Source organism: Ambystoma mexicanum, chromosome 13 (assembly GCF_040938575.1).
Source record: "Ambystoma mexicanum isolate Mex_15411 chromosome 13, UKY_AmexF1_1, whole genome shotgun sequence".
NCBI classification, from domain to species: domain Eukaryota; kingdom Metazoa; phylum Chordata; class Amphibia; order Caudata; family Ambystomatidae; genus Ambystoma; species Ambystoma mexicanum.
Window position 1 is genome coordinate 97187306 of NC_090938.1, and position 14920 is coordinate 97202225.

Below are 14920 nucleotides of genomic sequence, written 5' to 3' on the forward strand. Positions count from 1 at the left end.
TGTAGGTGGGACCTGGGTGAATGGAGTGTGTGACGAATACGCATTCTATGTTGTGGGTGTCTAGTATCTGGTGGTTGACACAATGACTGAGACAGCCCTGTCCAAAACCGGTATGAATGCAGTATGAAGTGTTGAATGGCTCGGTACTTGTCCCAATACACATAACTTGTTGTGAGTGTCTGGAGAGAAGTGAATGGTCTGAATGCACTGTGTGCCTGATTGGTTGCCTGCCTGCTTGAATGCCCTTCGTAGTGATTGGATGCTTCAGTGTGACCCAGCGGAATGAATGAGAGATCAACAGTATATCTGGGGACCTCTCACTGCTAGGAATGGTGTTCAGAAGTGTTCAGAGCTGAAGTCCAAACTACGAAGAGTAACTGGAGGGAAACTGATGCTTGACCTTGAAGTCCTGCTGGAAGAGAAGAATTGCTGTTGCTCTCCATCAATCTGAAAGCTGCTGTGTCTCCAAGGACTGACTCAGAGAGGACCTGGTAAGGCGCCCTCTTCCCGAGCTACGAGGGACCATCGTGCACCAGCAGATCTTTGCCAAAGCTCCCTGCTAGAGAGAGCTTCGACAGGCTGCCGACCTGATAGGGGGACTGCTGCGGAACTCCAAAGTGAAGTACCCGGACTGTTGTCCGCCACTGTCAACGACCGCCGCCGACCGGACCGGTGCGCTCCCGTTTACCTAAGAACTTCATTGATCCAAGGACGCTCTCGTCCGCATCGTCGCCGCTGTATGCTGCTGGAGAAGGCCTGACCGACGCGCCGAGGAGCATCCACCGGTGGGTTTCCCGCCACCCAAAGGCCATAGAGACGCCTACGACTCGATGTCCTTGCTGGGCCACAGTTCTTCAAACCCTTTGCGGTCCAGAACTATCGACACTGAGGTGCCCCGCACGCCTCTTCCTTGTAGGATGTTTACGCTTCCCCCGTCAACAAGCACCGCTAGGAACGACACGGCCACTTCAATGTCGTAGCTCGACCTGCTCTCCGTCGGACGATCGACGACCCGAGACTTCTGCCTTAAAGGGAGGGCACTTAAGAAGGGCCGTTGATTCCCCGACGAGGAACGCTGCAACACCAAGGTACTTTGGGGTTGCAGAACTATTAGAAAGTCTAGTGGGACCAATATATGGACTGGGCTTGTGATACATCTTTGCTTTACAGGTTGCCCAGGTGGTGTGGGGGGGATCTCCACACAGAGCTGTGTAACGGTAGTAACCAGTATTCTGCCAGTTGTTCAACCATCTTGCTTTCCTTCCTCTTTCTATTGTTGGTTCTCTTTATTTAGATCTGTGTGTCATTCTGACCGTATGCACTGTAATGAGATCTAATAACGTTAGTGGCACCACTTTAGAATTGTACATATTTGCCATTGTTGATTTTCCGAGTACAAAGTGAGTTATTGTGATATTGTATATACCTGTGAATATTAATTATTTAAAGACTGTGTTGTAACCGATACAGTGTGTGGACATTCCTTTGTGGGTGCTTGGGGACTACACTGTACTTAAGAACCAGCTCGCATCACCTCCTGAGAAGCTAGGCCTTGATTGCTCGACCACACACCAATAATAGAGAATCTTGGCTGGGGTCCTCTGTGCCTCTCCTCTACCACATAGAGCGCAGAGGTACAGACCCCCCCACCGGCGGAATGCTTATGGTTTTAAGAATCAGTGTATAACCGTGCCACTTACGAAGGATATCTGCACTTTATTAAATTAAGGTTTAGTTGTGTACAAGATAACTGCATTACAAGCAATGGAATCTATTGCGCATGGTTAATTGACTCTGGTGAGCTTAGAGGCTCTCCAGAGTACTTGTGAAACCAGGGAATTAGACTTTGTGGATAAGTCTAGGGCTGAGCTGATAGCTGCCCTGGTGGACTACCAGATCGATTGTGAAGCTCTTGAAGGGGTGGGATGCAACCAATGAGGACTCTACCCCGGGGGTTGTCGCCGAATCCAATTCTGGGAATCCCACCATTCCTGCTGCCTCTGCTCCAAACTCCAGCAGTGCTCTTCAGGGGGAAGCCCTGAAGATTGAACTTTTAAAATTGGAGCTACGACGGGAACAGTTAGCCTTTCAATACAAAAGGTTGGCAACAGATGCTGAGCTTAAGAAGGAGGAGTTGGCACAGCAAGTGATACTCAAAGATAGGGACACTGAGCACCAACAAATCCAGCTAGAGAAGTCTCGAGTGGAGACTTCAGCTAAACCAGTTGAGTGTGTCAGGTCCCCAGCAACCAAGTTTATGAAAGATTTGGTTGGTGTGTATGCAGAGGGTTCTAATATCCTCCATGGATTGAAGCGTTTGAAATGGCTTGTGCAATTCATGATGTTGATAAGAGAGATTGGGCTAAGTGTTTGTTAAGCAGAGTGCCTCAAGCTGGATATGACTGTATTCTGAAACTGAGTGTGGAAGAAAGGGGTCAGTACGAGTGCATGAAGTCTGCCTTAATCGCCAAGTTTGGCAGAACGCCTACCCAATATCTTAAACGGTTCAGGGATTTTAAGAAACGAGAGAATGTGTCTTGGATTGACTGGGTGAGTGCTGCGCACATGAACATGATGGGGTGGATTGATGGTTACAAAGTGAAAACGTTTGTTGAATTGTCCCACCTGTTGTTTTTTGAGCATTTTTCTGAAGCCTGTTCACCAGAGCTGCGTCAGTATGTTGCTGACCAGAACATTTTGGATCCCTTTAAGCTGGCTAGGTTGGCTGACAAGTGAGTCTCCCACCGAGTGTCCCCGAAGGACTCTAGTGGGAAGGACAAGGACACAGAAAAGGCGGCCTCTCAGAAAGCTGAGGAGTCGCAAAAGCAATCAGTCGGGTAAACCAAAACCCTCCTCTCCGAAGACCCAAAAAGCTAGTGGGGATAAGTCTGTTGAGGGTGGGAGTAAGAGTAGTGGTCCGCCTGTTGCAAAGCAGGGTCGCAGTGGTTCCAGTACCAAACCCTGCACTCCTGGCACTTGTCGAGATTGTGGGGCTCTAGATCACCGAAGGGGTGACCCCAAGTGTAAGGGTAAGGCACTTGGAGTCCAGGTTGCCAGCCTGACCTACCCCTACTCTGTACCTCATGTGGAGGCCACTGTCCTCCCCTCCTCTACTGGGATCACCTTCGGTGCTCCCGTAGAGATTTCCTTAGTGTCCCTTGGGGGCCTTGGACCAGTACGCAGAAGTACTGGCGACTATCCCATAGGACACTCGTAGGTTTTTGAGAAGTGTCCTCTTGAATGGCCAGCCTTCTACTGGTTTGAGAGACACTGGGGCAAGCATGACAGTGTTGGACAGGACCCTACTCAAGCCAGAGGACTATGTAGGTGCTCCTCTGAGAACCACCGGGTTAGCTGGTGGGCCTCTCAAATTATCGCCTGTAGCCTTAATCAACATTACGATTGGAGACAAGACAGCGAAGCTTCCGGTCCTGGTTCAGGGCAAAGTGCCTGCGAACATTTTGTTGGGAAACGATTTGGTTGAGTTTGGGGATGATCACAGATGGTCTACCCATGGCTGCTGTGACGGTCACCCGATCGCAGGTCACACAGGTTCCGGCTGCGAGCCCGGTATCCTTGCCGACGGTGAAACCCAAGGTATGAAGGAAACGGAAAAGAAAGAAGGCCACCTCTGTGGAGGGAGCCCCTGCTCTTCCTGCTGTTCCGACAGCACCCTTTGGGATCCATGCTCCGGACGGGCTGGGTCCAGTGGTGAATCCTGTCTCAACTCCTGTGGGAGAAGAGCCAGAAGACTTTTCTGTGGGAGAGGCTCTCAACCCAGAGGATCATTCTGACCTTCAATGCTTGTTAGATGAAGGGGGAGCCTCCCGGGCGGACTTCTGTAAGGGACAGAGAGAGTGCCACACTCTCGAGGGTCTGAGGAAACGGGCCCTGTCCCAGGAACAAGTGCCTGGGACCTTCTGAATCTATTGGGAGGGTGAGCTCCTTGTTAGTGAGCCCACTAAGCCTGAACCTGGTGCCCTCAAGTGGTTGGTGGTGCCCCAGGTTTACAGGCCCTTCCTGCTTCAGTTGGCACATGAGGTGCCCTTGGCTGGTCATCTTGGTACCAAGAAGATGAAGCAGAGGCTCTCTGCCCATTTCTACTGGCCTCGGATGGGAGTAGAAGTGGAGTCCCACTGCAGAACCTGCCCAGCTTGTCAGTTCTCTGGCAAGACTAGAGGTAGTGTCATTGCCCCACTGCAGCCGTAGCCAGTGGTTGGTACACCGTTTGAGAGGGTGGGCATTGACATTGTCGGTCCCCTTGACCCTCCCACGTCCGATGGACATCGGTTCATCCTGGTCTTGGTAGATCATGCCACCAGGTACCCTGAGGCTATACCCCTTCGGACTATTACTGCCAAGGTGTTGCCAGGGCTCTCCTGGGCATTTTCACCCGTGCTGGATTCCCTAAGGAGGTTGTCTCTGACAGAGGATCCAACTTCATGTCAAGTTACATGAAAACCATGTGGACAGAGTGCGGGGTAACCTACAAGTTCTCCACCTCTTACCACCCCCAGACGAATGGTCTCGTTGAGAGATTTAATAAAACTCTCAAAGGCATGCTAGGTGCTTTGGAAGTGCCCCTAAGGAAAAAGTGGGATCTTCTCCTGCCATGCCTGCTGTTTGCCTACAGAGAGGTACCTCAAGAGGTTGTTGGTTTCAGCCCCTTTGAGTTACTCTTTGGACATCCTGTGAGGGGGCCCCTTGCCTTAATCAGAGAAGGTTGGGAGGCCACCCCTCCAGGTCCCGCCAAGCAAGTGGGGGACTATGTGTTAGGCCTAAGACGGAGGATGACACAGATGATGGGTCAGGCAACGGCGAACCTTAAGGTCAGCCAGGAATTGAATAAGTACTGGCATGACCTTAAAGCATCGCAAGTGGACTGGACTCCGGGACAGGAGGTCCTTGTGATGAAGCCTACCAAGCCTCGGGCTTTGGCAGATAAGTGGACTGGACCCTTCAGGATAATCTCCAAGATGGGCGAGGTCAATTATCTGGTTGACATGGGAGCCTCGGGGGTAGCCCCTCAGGTATTCCATGTTAATAGTCTCAAGCCTTTCCACAGGCGAGCTGAAGTCTCATGTCTCTTGCTAGCTTCAGAGCAAGAAGAGGATGAGAGTGAGCCCCTTCCTGATTTGCTGCATAGCAACCCCCAGGATGGCTCAGTGGAGGGAGTACATCTCTCTCCCGATCTGACGACAGAGCAGCAGAAGGCCTGCAGGACTTTGCTCCGGCAGTACGCCTCTCTGTTCTCACTGACACCAGGCCTTACACCGTGGTGTAGGCACGAGATTGACACTGGTGACAGTGTGCCTGTCAAAAGCAGGTGCTACCGTATGTCAGATACTGTAAAGAACCACATCCTGGCTGAGGTCGCCAAGATGTTGGATCGGGTTATTGAACCCTCAACCAGTCCCTGGTCCAGCCCAGTGGTCATTGTCCCCAAGGCAAGTTCCCAGGCTGGTACCAAGGATTGGAGGTTCTGTGTGGACTAGTGAGGAGTCAATGCCGTCACCAAAACATGACGCGCACCCATTGCCCAGGGCTGATGATCTCGTGGACACCATAGGTGCTGCCAAATTCGTGAGCACCTTTGACCTTACCTCAGGCTATTGGCAAATAGCTCTGACGGACCATGCCACGGAAAAGATGGCGTTCTCAACGCCAGAGGGACTCTACCAGGTTAGGGTCCTGCCTTTTGGGTTGAAGAATGCCCCTGCCACTTTCCAGAGATTGGTCAACCATGCGCTCAGTGGGCTGGAAGCCTTTCATGTGGCTTACTTCGACGACATTGCCGTCTACAGTTCCACCTGGGAAGAGCATTTGACGCATCTGGATAAAGTGGTGCAGGCCTTAAAGAGGGCTAACCTCACTATCAAGGCCACCAAGGGCCAGATAGCTCAGGGGAAAGTCACATATCTTGGTCATGAGCTAGGAGGGGGTCAAATCCAACCTCTCCCCAGTAAGGTACAGGATGTACAGGACTGGGAGACTCCCACTACTCAAACCCAGGTGAGAGCCTTTTTGGGCCTCACTGGGTACTATCGCAATTTCATGGTAGACTATGGAACCATAGCTGCACCCCTGACGGCTCTGACTTCACCAAAGCAGCCTAGGAAGGTTAATTGGACTGAAGACTGTCAGAGGGCCTTTGATGGCTTGAAAGGAAGTCTGTGTAGGGCCCCGGTGTTGTGTGCGCCTGATTACAGCAAGCCCTTTATCGTTCAAACTGATGCCTGCGACACTGGAATTGGAGCCGTCTTGTCCCAGTTAGATGACAAAGGAAGAGAACATCCAATCATATTCATCAGTAGACAACTCAAGGGTAGAGCACTTAGGTGGGCTACTGTTGAAAATTAATGTTTTAGTATAGTTTGGAGCCTTAGGTGTTTTAGACCATACCTTACCGGGTCTACCTTCAAGGTCCAAACAGATCATAAGCCCCTAAAGTGGCTTATGCAGATGAAGGGTGAAAACCCAAAATTGCTCAGGTGGTCCATTAGCCTGCAAGGGCTAGACTTCACCATAGAGCACAGACCAGGGAAGAGTCACGATAATGCAGATGGCCTTTCCAGAAGGTATGTTGACCGTCTGGATGAGGGTGTCTATCTCGTGGGAGATTAGGCACCCTAACCTCAGTCTGGGGGTGGGGTGACTGTGATGCTGGAAATGCTTTGGAGGGAGAAGGCCTCCGTATCCTTTACTGCTTTTAATCGTGTTCTGTTGTGTTTTCTGTGCAGTAGTTCGTGTGGGGCTCCTGGCGGTGCAGCTCTCTCTTGGTTTGGTGAACAGACCCATGGGATACCCTTATGGCACCCATGGGTAGGGGTGCAACCCTGTGCACCTAGTGTATGTTTTGGGCACCTGTGGGTGGCCCACAGAGCAGGATACGGGCTGGTGGCAGCTCCGTGCTGAAATGACTGGTGCCCTGAGCATCCTCCAATTTGGGATGCCCAGGCCCTGTAATTGGAACCGGTAGATTCCTGATGGAGACAAAATGGCCCCCATGGCCTCTTGCCTTCCATCACCTGTTACCTTGTTCTTCCCGAAGTCCCGGGAAGCCCTGCCTCTGTCCCTTCCCCCTGACTGGCTGTTGGGTGGAAGTTCCATCTATGGTAGTGTGGGGAAGTGCTGACCAGACTGGCTGGAGCCTTCCCAACGACCGTATGCTGTGGGTACGCTTGTGGGTGGGACCTGGGTGAATGGAGTGTGTGACGAATACGCATTCTATTTTGTGGGTGTCTAGTATCTGGTGGTTGACACAATGACTGAGACAGCCCTGTCCGAAACCGGTATGAATGCAGTATGAAGTGTTGAATGGCTCGGTACTTGTCCCAATACACATAACTTGTTGTGAGTGTCTGGAGAGAACTGAATGGCCTGAATGCAGTGTGTGCCTGATTGGTTGCCTGCCTGCATGAATGCCCTTCGTAGTGATTGGATGCTTCAGTGTGACCCAGCGGAATGAATGAGAGATCAACAGTATATCTGGGGACCCCTCACTGCTAGGAATGGTGTTCAGAAGTGTTCAGACCTGAAGTCCAAACTACGAAGAGTAACTGGAGTGAAACTAACGCTTGACCTTGAAGCCCTGCTGGAAGAGAAGACTTGCTGTTGTTCTCCTTCGCCATCTGAAAGCTGCTGTGTCTCCAAGGACTGACCGAGAGTGGACCTGGTAAGGCGTCCTCTTCCCGAGCTACGAGGTTCTATCGTGCACCAGCAGATCTTTGCCAAAGCTCCCTGGTAGACCTTCGACAGGCTGTCGATCCGATAAGGGGTCTACTGCGGAACTCCAAAGTGAAGCACCCGCACTGTTCTCCGCCACTGTCGCCGACCGCCGTCGCCGACCGGAGCCGCCGCACTCCCGTTTTCCTTAGAACTTCATTTATCCAAGGACGCTCTCGTCCGCATCGTCACCGCTGTATCCTGCTGGAGAAGGCCTGACCGTCGACGCGCCGAGGAGCATCCACCGGTGGGTTTCCCGCCACCCAAAGGCCACAGAGACGCCGATGACTTGATGTCCTTGCTGGGCCACAGTTCTTCAAACCCTTTGCGGTCCAGAACTATCGACACTGAGGTGCCCCGCATGCCTCTTCCTTGCAGGATGTTTACGCTTCCCCGTCAACAAACACCGCTAGGAACGACACGGCCACTTCAACGTCGTAGCTCGACCTGCTCTCTGTCGGACGATCGACGACCCGAGATTCCTGCCTTATAGGGAGGGCACTCAAGAAGGGCCATTGATTCCCCGACGAGGAACGCTACAACACCAAGGTACTTTGGGGTTGCAGAACTATTGGAAAGTCTAGTGGGAACAATATATGGACTGGGCTTGCGATACATCTTTGCTTTACAGGTTGCCCAGGTGGGGGGGGAACTCCAAACAGAGCTGTGTAACGGTAGTAACCAGTATTCTGCCAGTTGTTCAACCATCTTGCTTTCCTTCCTCTTTCTATTGTTGGTTCTCTTTATTTAGATCTGTGTGTCATTCTGACCGTATGCACTTTAATGAGATCTAATAACGTTAGTGGTACCACTTTAGAACTGTATATATTTACCATTGTTGATTTTCAGAGTACAAAGTGAGTTATCGTGATATTGTATATACCTGTGAATATTAATTATATAAAGACTGTGTTTTAACTAATACAGTGTGTGGACATTCCTTTGTGGGTGCTTGGGGACTACACTGTACTTAAGAACCAGCCTGCATCACCTCCTGAGAGGCTATAATAGAGAATATTAGCTGGGGTCCTCTGTGCCTCTCCTCTACCACATAGAGAGCGGAAGTACAGCCACCCACCCACCGGCGTCTTTACAACAATGCAGAAAGCCCCATAGTAATGATTGCCATACAGTTTTTGCACACGTTGGCTGGATGTCGCATACCTTTTACTCTCTTGCAAAGGAGAAAAGTCATTTTTACTCTTTAAATCACATGAACTCTCAAAGTTTAAAAATGGGGAGTAAAATGCTCCCACCTCAAAATCTTATCTGGAGCACTGGGGGAAATGTTATGAGGGGGAGCCGACATCTAATAAATGATGGATTCGGGTAGTTTTGCCCCCCCCCCCCCATGATGAATATCTTTGGTATAAGAAATCTCACAGTGACAAGAAGCCATTTCATATTCTGGCATCACGGACCCCTCTTCCTCTGAGGATGGCAGATAGCGGGTCTCACTCAACGGATTCCTCCTGGTCCCTTGGGGGCCTTCTCCTCCCAGGTGATCCACTGAGGTAATACCACCCCCAGGGTCAGGATCAGGGAGCGGCTGCCTGCCCCTGGCCACCGGGGAGGAGAGGTTCGGCAGGGATTTTGTGAGGATTCTGCAGGATTCCTCACAGCCCCCTTCCTGGGAATGCTTACGCCTTCTGTAAATGTGTTATTGCAAGTCATTTCTCATTGAAATTGACATCCCTGTTCAAATAAATGTTAGGATAGCTGGTCTCATGACACCTGCACTGAATCCCTTCGACTGGCTACATGCTAAGCATAGAATGAATTTAAAATCCTCTGCTTCCTGCACACAACTCTGCATAGTCGGTCCCGTAATTACCTTAAAGATGCTATTCACACTTACCTCCCTACCAGAAAGAAGTCCAAGATCGGCCTCCCAGAAAAGATGTGTATCCGAGCTATTGAGGTACAAACGTTTCTGGGGAATAATACTTAAGCTGCAAAGCTCAACCCCGTGAAGTGGCCTATGCAATACCCCTTTGTCTTGAAAACGATGTCTGGACATTACAGAAAGGACTAAAGACTCGCGTGGGTGGCCTGCACTTCCCCAATCTGCTGTCTTTACCCTTACCAACCCCCCTCCTCAACTCGGACAGTGCTGGGATCAAGCGTACCAGCAGTGTCGAGGCTTATAAATAAGGTAACACCCTGAAGTATCGGCTTCCAATAGATGTGTCTGCCACGACCTGCAGCCACCCCTCTGTAATCCATGCAACGGCTCCAGTGGTCAATCGGTCCAGCAGCAGCCTGGCAGCAATCCAAGCACTTGATCGCGAACAGCCCTACTTACCATCACAAACAGGGTAGAGTTTCTCAGGCATTACAACACCGGCCCCATTAATCTTAGCAGCATCACTGGTCTTGAGGGGTTTAGGGCCATCCAGCACCGGGAAGCCCTTCTGTTTCCTAATCGAAAAATAATTGTTATGTAAATTCAATGTAATTCTTCAGTGCCTCTTTCATTTGCATTTGCGGTGTGTTTCAAATCCCCCTTTTCATTGAAGATTAAAGCTGTATTGTAGGTTTAGGTTTCCCAAAAGCAAATGTGTGGCGCTATTGAGAACTTGCTGTTTTTGTGCATGTCCGAGCCGGGACGTTTGCTGCGCCAGACAGTAAAGTAAAGGGTGACTCTGAGAAAGGAGCCTAAGTGGATAGACCAGTAATTCAAGGACACACAGCCCCCATTCAGTCTGCCAGACTCTGCCTGCATCTATGAAAGATGGACCAGGCTTGCATGGCCTAGAAGGCCTCCATTGTTCACCTGTGAAAGCACCAATCAATTTGTGATCCTTTTGTAGAGGCGGGGCACTTACTTGTGCAAACTGCCCGCTTGCCACACCTGAATTTCAATTTTAGGTAGAGCAACTCCTAAACTCGATTTATGCTGGAAAAAAAATTGGCAGGGGGTGGGCAGACGAGGTGTATGCCCGCTGGCTATGGCACTCTTTTCACTATCATGTGTATATACCCTTCCCACATGACTCCATTAAGGGAACTCTGAAGTCATCCTTTGCATCCAGACGTGACTGGCCATATTATCCGCCCCCCAACTCGCATCCCCAAGCATTTCTAGGAGGGACTATAAAGCTCCCGGTCAATTTCGGGACCCAGTCACCCTACCGGCTAGTGATAACGTGGAGACACACCCTCATAGTCCTACTCCTACCCCTAATCCTCAACCGCCTAAAGTCTCCACTCAATTCACTTTCATCATCAACTTAAAGTAAGCCCGAAGCTGCCCTGGGGTTCTATGCAGAGGTCGCAATGAATACTTTAATACATGACACCATTCTGCCTGTTTGGACAGCAAGGTAAATTATGAGGACATAGCCATGTAGATTGGCTTTGTTGGAAGACGTTCTCGAATTTAATTCCATGTTTTCTCCGTGTTTTCTTCTAGCAGAGGGAGTTAAAGCACAACCAGGAGCATTGTATTGTATGTTGTCTCTGTTTTGTGCATATGCCATCTGTGGTGTGACTGCAGAGGGAAGGAGATTAAGACTGATCTCGTTTAGGGAGTAATGTAAAACTGTGTTGACCTCATAAATCGCGGATTTAAAAGTGTCTGGCAGCAAACTTGCCAAATCCTGGGCCCAGCCCAGGTCTGTCTAGACACCAGTGTGAACCCTAGTTGACCCTGCGAGGTCTCAGCCTGCACCTTCAAAATAGTCTACTCCCCCTTGCAGACTACAGGCAAGCAGGTCAATTCTCAATACTCTCAACACCCGGCCAGCGTCACCTGCCCGCGTCACCTTTTCTGATGTCATTGACAGAAGTCAACCATCAGGCAAGTAAATATATGGAATAAAACGTCAGCTCGTTTTTTGACAAACCTGTTGCTTACATACCCTTTTTTAAACTGCACAGGGGTTTTAGGCCATTTACATAGGTTAGCTGAAAAAAAGGAAAATGCAAGAAGACCGGCCTCCCTCCTGTACGCACAATGACTCCGGAACTATATGCCTCCAGGAAACTGACTTGCTCAAACGCTCTTGCAATTCCGGAGGACCTGAATTTCCATCATTTGGGTAATATTGCACACATCACAAGTAATAATAGTCCAACCTTGTATCTTCGCCTTCTCTTTCAAGCATCAACAGGATATAAGGGTGTTCAGGCGATCCCTATTCCCGCTTTGCCAGAGCCAACATTTCATTTCCCTTTTACTACCCTGCCATCTCTGCCGTATTAAGTGCACAGTTACCATGACTACCAAAACACTGAATCCATATGCAGTGACGGAATAGGTGCTTGACATCTAAAAGAAAAGTGGAATTGCCCGTGCGTGTGGCCATGGAGCAGTTGCTGACTCTTTTCAAGGAGGAAGTTTGTCTTTTTGAGTAAACTGTTCAACACTTAAGTGCTTTTGCCTGAGATGACATTGTCATCGTCATTCTGGTGAGGCATTGTCATGTCACGCAAACATTATTCCATCTTTTGATTGAGTGTGTTGTTTTTCCAAAGGAACAGACGTCAGTGCTATATGACATCAAAGTAGCCATAAGCGACTTGGGGTGGTTTGACCTATAGTTTGTTTTTGGCTGAATACAATTGTTCAGTTCTCGTTATTTTAGCTGATCTTTCAAAGTTTCTTTGCTAAGAGAGCTTGATTTTAGCCATTAACAATCGTCAACTACTGCATGATCTGTTTTTGTTCTGTTTATATTTTGGGGGATGGGGGTGTATATAGTCCGGACCTTGCCACAGGAAGAACTGGGTATCAAACAAGCCAGATAAGCGAACATTCCATGGCATAGCATGCAACAGTTTGCCAATGACAATAAGAGCTGTTGCAGAGCAGAAGATGGTGGCAAAGGGTTGACCTGTGCTGCAGGAAGTGTGAGTTAAGTGGGATGTCTAGTTTTTTAAGGAAGTAGAAACATGCTGCATAGAAGGTAAGCAATCGTGAAAGCGAGTTTGCGTTGATGGTCCTGAATGGAGAGCGATTTTGTTTTTCACCAAATCAGCCAGGCAAGGCTGCCGGCACCCTAACCTTTGCTCCCTACTCTTTTTGCAGAGCACAAAGAGAGACATCCCGAATCTGTAGACTGGGGGAAGACCGTTCCCAGTTACAACCAGACAAGCAGCTCCATGGACTTTCGAAATTACTTGACACGAGATGACAATTTGGAGCCTCTGCCCAAAAACTGGGAAATGGCCTACACGGACACGGGCATGATCTACTTCATTGAGTAAGCAGGCCCTTCCATTCAGTTCTTGTGATGTCCAAGCATGCGGTAGTACCAGAGGTGGTTCGTCTTTACTGTGTGAATGGGCGCTGCTCTGCCATCCATTCACCCACTATGGAGTAGCCAGTGGGCCCAGGCCAAAGCCGGGGGAGGGAAACACCCAAGAAGGTTCTTTCCATGCAAGATTCCCACGATGCGTCACAGGCCCACTGGGCCATGCCTGGCTGGAGCATTTACTGCTCTCGGCCAGGCATCCTGCGTTGGGAGTGCTAACTTGGCCACGGCAGGTTGATTGCTGCTCCTGGCGTCCGCATGGATCGATGCAGCGTGGCGTTACGCGTTCAGGGCCTCGGTCCTGTGCATGCATGGTCCACAGGGCGAGGGCTCTGAAACGTGATGCACACAACGCTTTCTGGTGTACAGCGTTTGGGGATCTGCTTTCAAGAGGGGCCGGTCTGGTGCGGGCAACTAAGTGGTGGCGAAGACCATGTGAGTGAAAGACGTGTGTGGGCGCCCAAGGCGGCAAACCTTGTGTTGGGGCACTTGGGCACCGGTAGGAGGTATTATAATGCTGATATATTTTGTGAGCACATGCACCTGAAAACATGTTTTACAGGGCAATGCTGGCATATATTGTGAGCACAGTGTGATGTAAATGTGCTCTAAAATACTTCTGTGTACTGTTGGTGGCCTGGCATTTATTGCATTTTTCTTCTCGTTATACCCTATAGACCAGAATAGACATTTTTGCCCACTTTTATGAGCCTATGCTGTAAAAGGCTTTGTCAGCCCCTGCGCACGCTTGGTTCACTTGCTTATTTGGGCCTCTCCACTTTACACAGAATTCCCCGGCTGCTACTAGGCTGTGCAGCGAAGCACATTGTTTGTCAGAGGGTGGCATCCTGGATGAATTCTTGGTGACCAATTGATTAGCAACAGAGGTAACCAGTTAAATACTGTTGGCTAGTTGTTTTGCCCGGCTTCAGCAGAGTAAAGAAGTTTGGGCAAGCAATGGGGGAGCAGGTGACCTTGGAAGGGTGTGAATCTCACCTAAGCTTTTCCTGGTCCGGGGCTTTCTGCAGGGCCCCAAAGTAGCTCCTGAGCATGGCCCTCCTGTGGCTCCCGGACACGATTGCCGTGTGTGCTGAAAGTCAATGAAAAGATGAGTGACTTGTTAGGGCCCCCGCTCCACTTAAAGCTCTGCATCAAATGAGCCCACATTTTCCAAGTCAAGGAAAGGTACTTGATTGTTACGTTTATGCGAAGGTTGTTGTTCCTGTCCACTGACTTGTCTTTTCTTTCCCAAAGTCACAATACAAAGACAACCACCTGGCTGGACCCCCGACTGTGTAAGAAAGCCAAAGCGCCGGAAGACTGTGAAGATGGAGGTGAGTCGCCACCCTGGTCCTTCCTCCTTGGGAATATACACGTGTTTGTATTATTCGGGTATTCGTATTGGTATGGTTCATATCTAGGCCGGCGTCATATGCACACGCTTCATCGTTACGGATATGCACATTGTGACCATAATTCAGAGGTACTTGTGTGGCTGTCTGGGGTATGCAAGCAGATTAGCATCGTATCCAAACGTTAGAACAGCCCTCGACTGTACACGTGATCTCTAGATTACATTTGAGAAATGAGGCCCCACCCAGGGCTTACTCCTGGCATATCGGACCGTGGCGGCGAGATAGCTGATCAATTGATCCCAAGTGCAAAAGGGTAATGGGTACTGCAGTGCTGATTAAATAGACATCATTCGCAGCATTCTCAAATCTTCCATCAGATTGAAGAGCATTAGGGCCTGATTCCCAGAAGTGTTTTATAACGGCGCAGTCCCATAGGAAAACGCGGTGTGAATCAGGCCCTAGGGTACTTCATCAGAAAGGCCAGATCCAGCTTCTGGGCAGTGCATTACCTCCTGGACATGGGGTCTCGCCATGTCTTCTGCTCAGTCTGTGGGACTTCCAACGCTAATGCACTATTCCATC

At 49.9% G+C, this 14920-nt stretch overlaps 1 protein-coding gene across 2 annotated transcripts in view; it reads left to right on the forward strand.

Moving 5' to 3' along the window:
* The window catches only part of MAGI3 (membrane associated guanylate kinase, WW and PDZ domain containing 3), a 1006442-nt gene that overhangs the window by 575048 nt on the left and 416474 nt on the right, over positions 1–14920 (forward strand). For both annotated transcript variants that reach the window (XM_069633359.1, XM_069633360.1), the window contains exons 5-6: positions 12758–12932; positions 14238–14317. In XM_069633359.1, coding sequence (XP_069489460.1) covers positions 12758–12932; positions 14238–14317 — 255 coding nt within the window. The remainder of the gene's footprint in view (positions 1–12757; positions 12933–14237; positions 14318–14920) is intronic.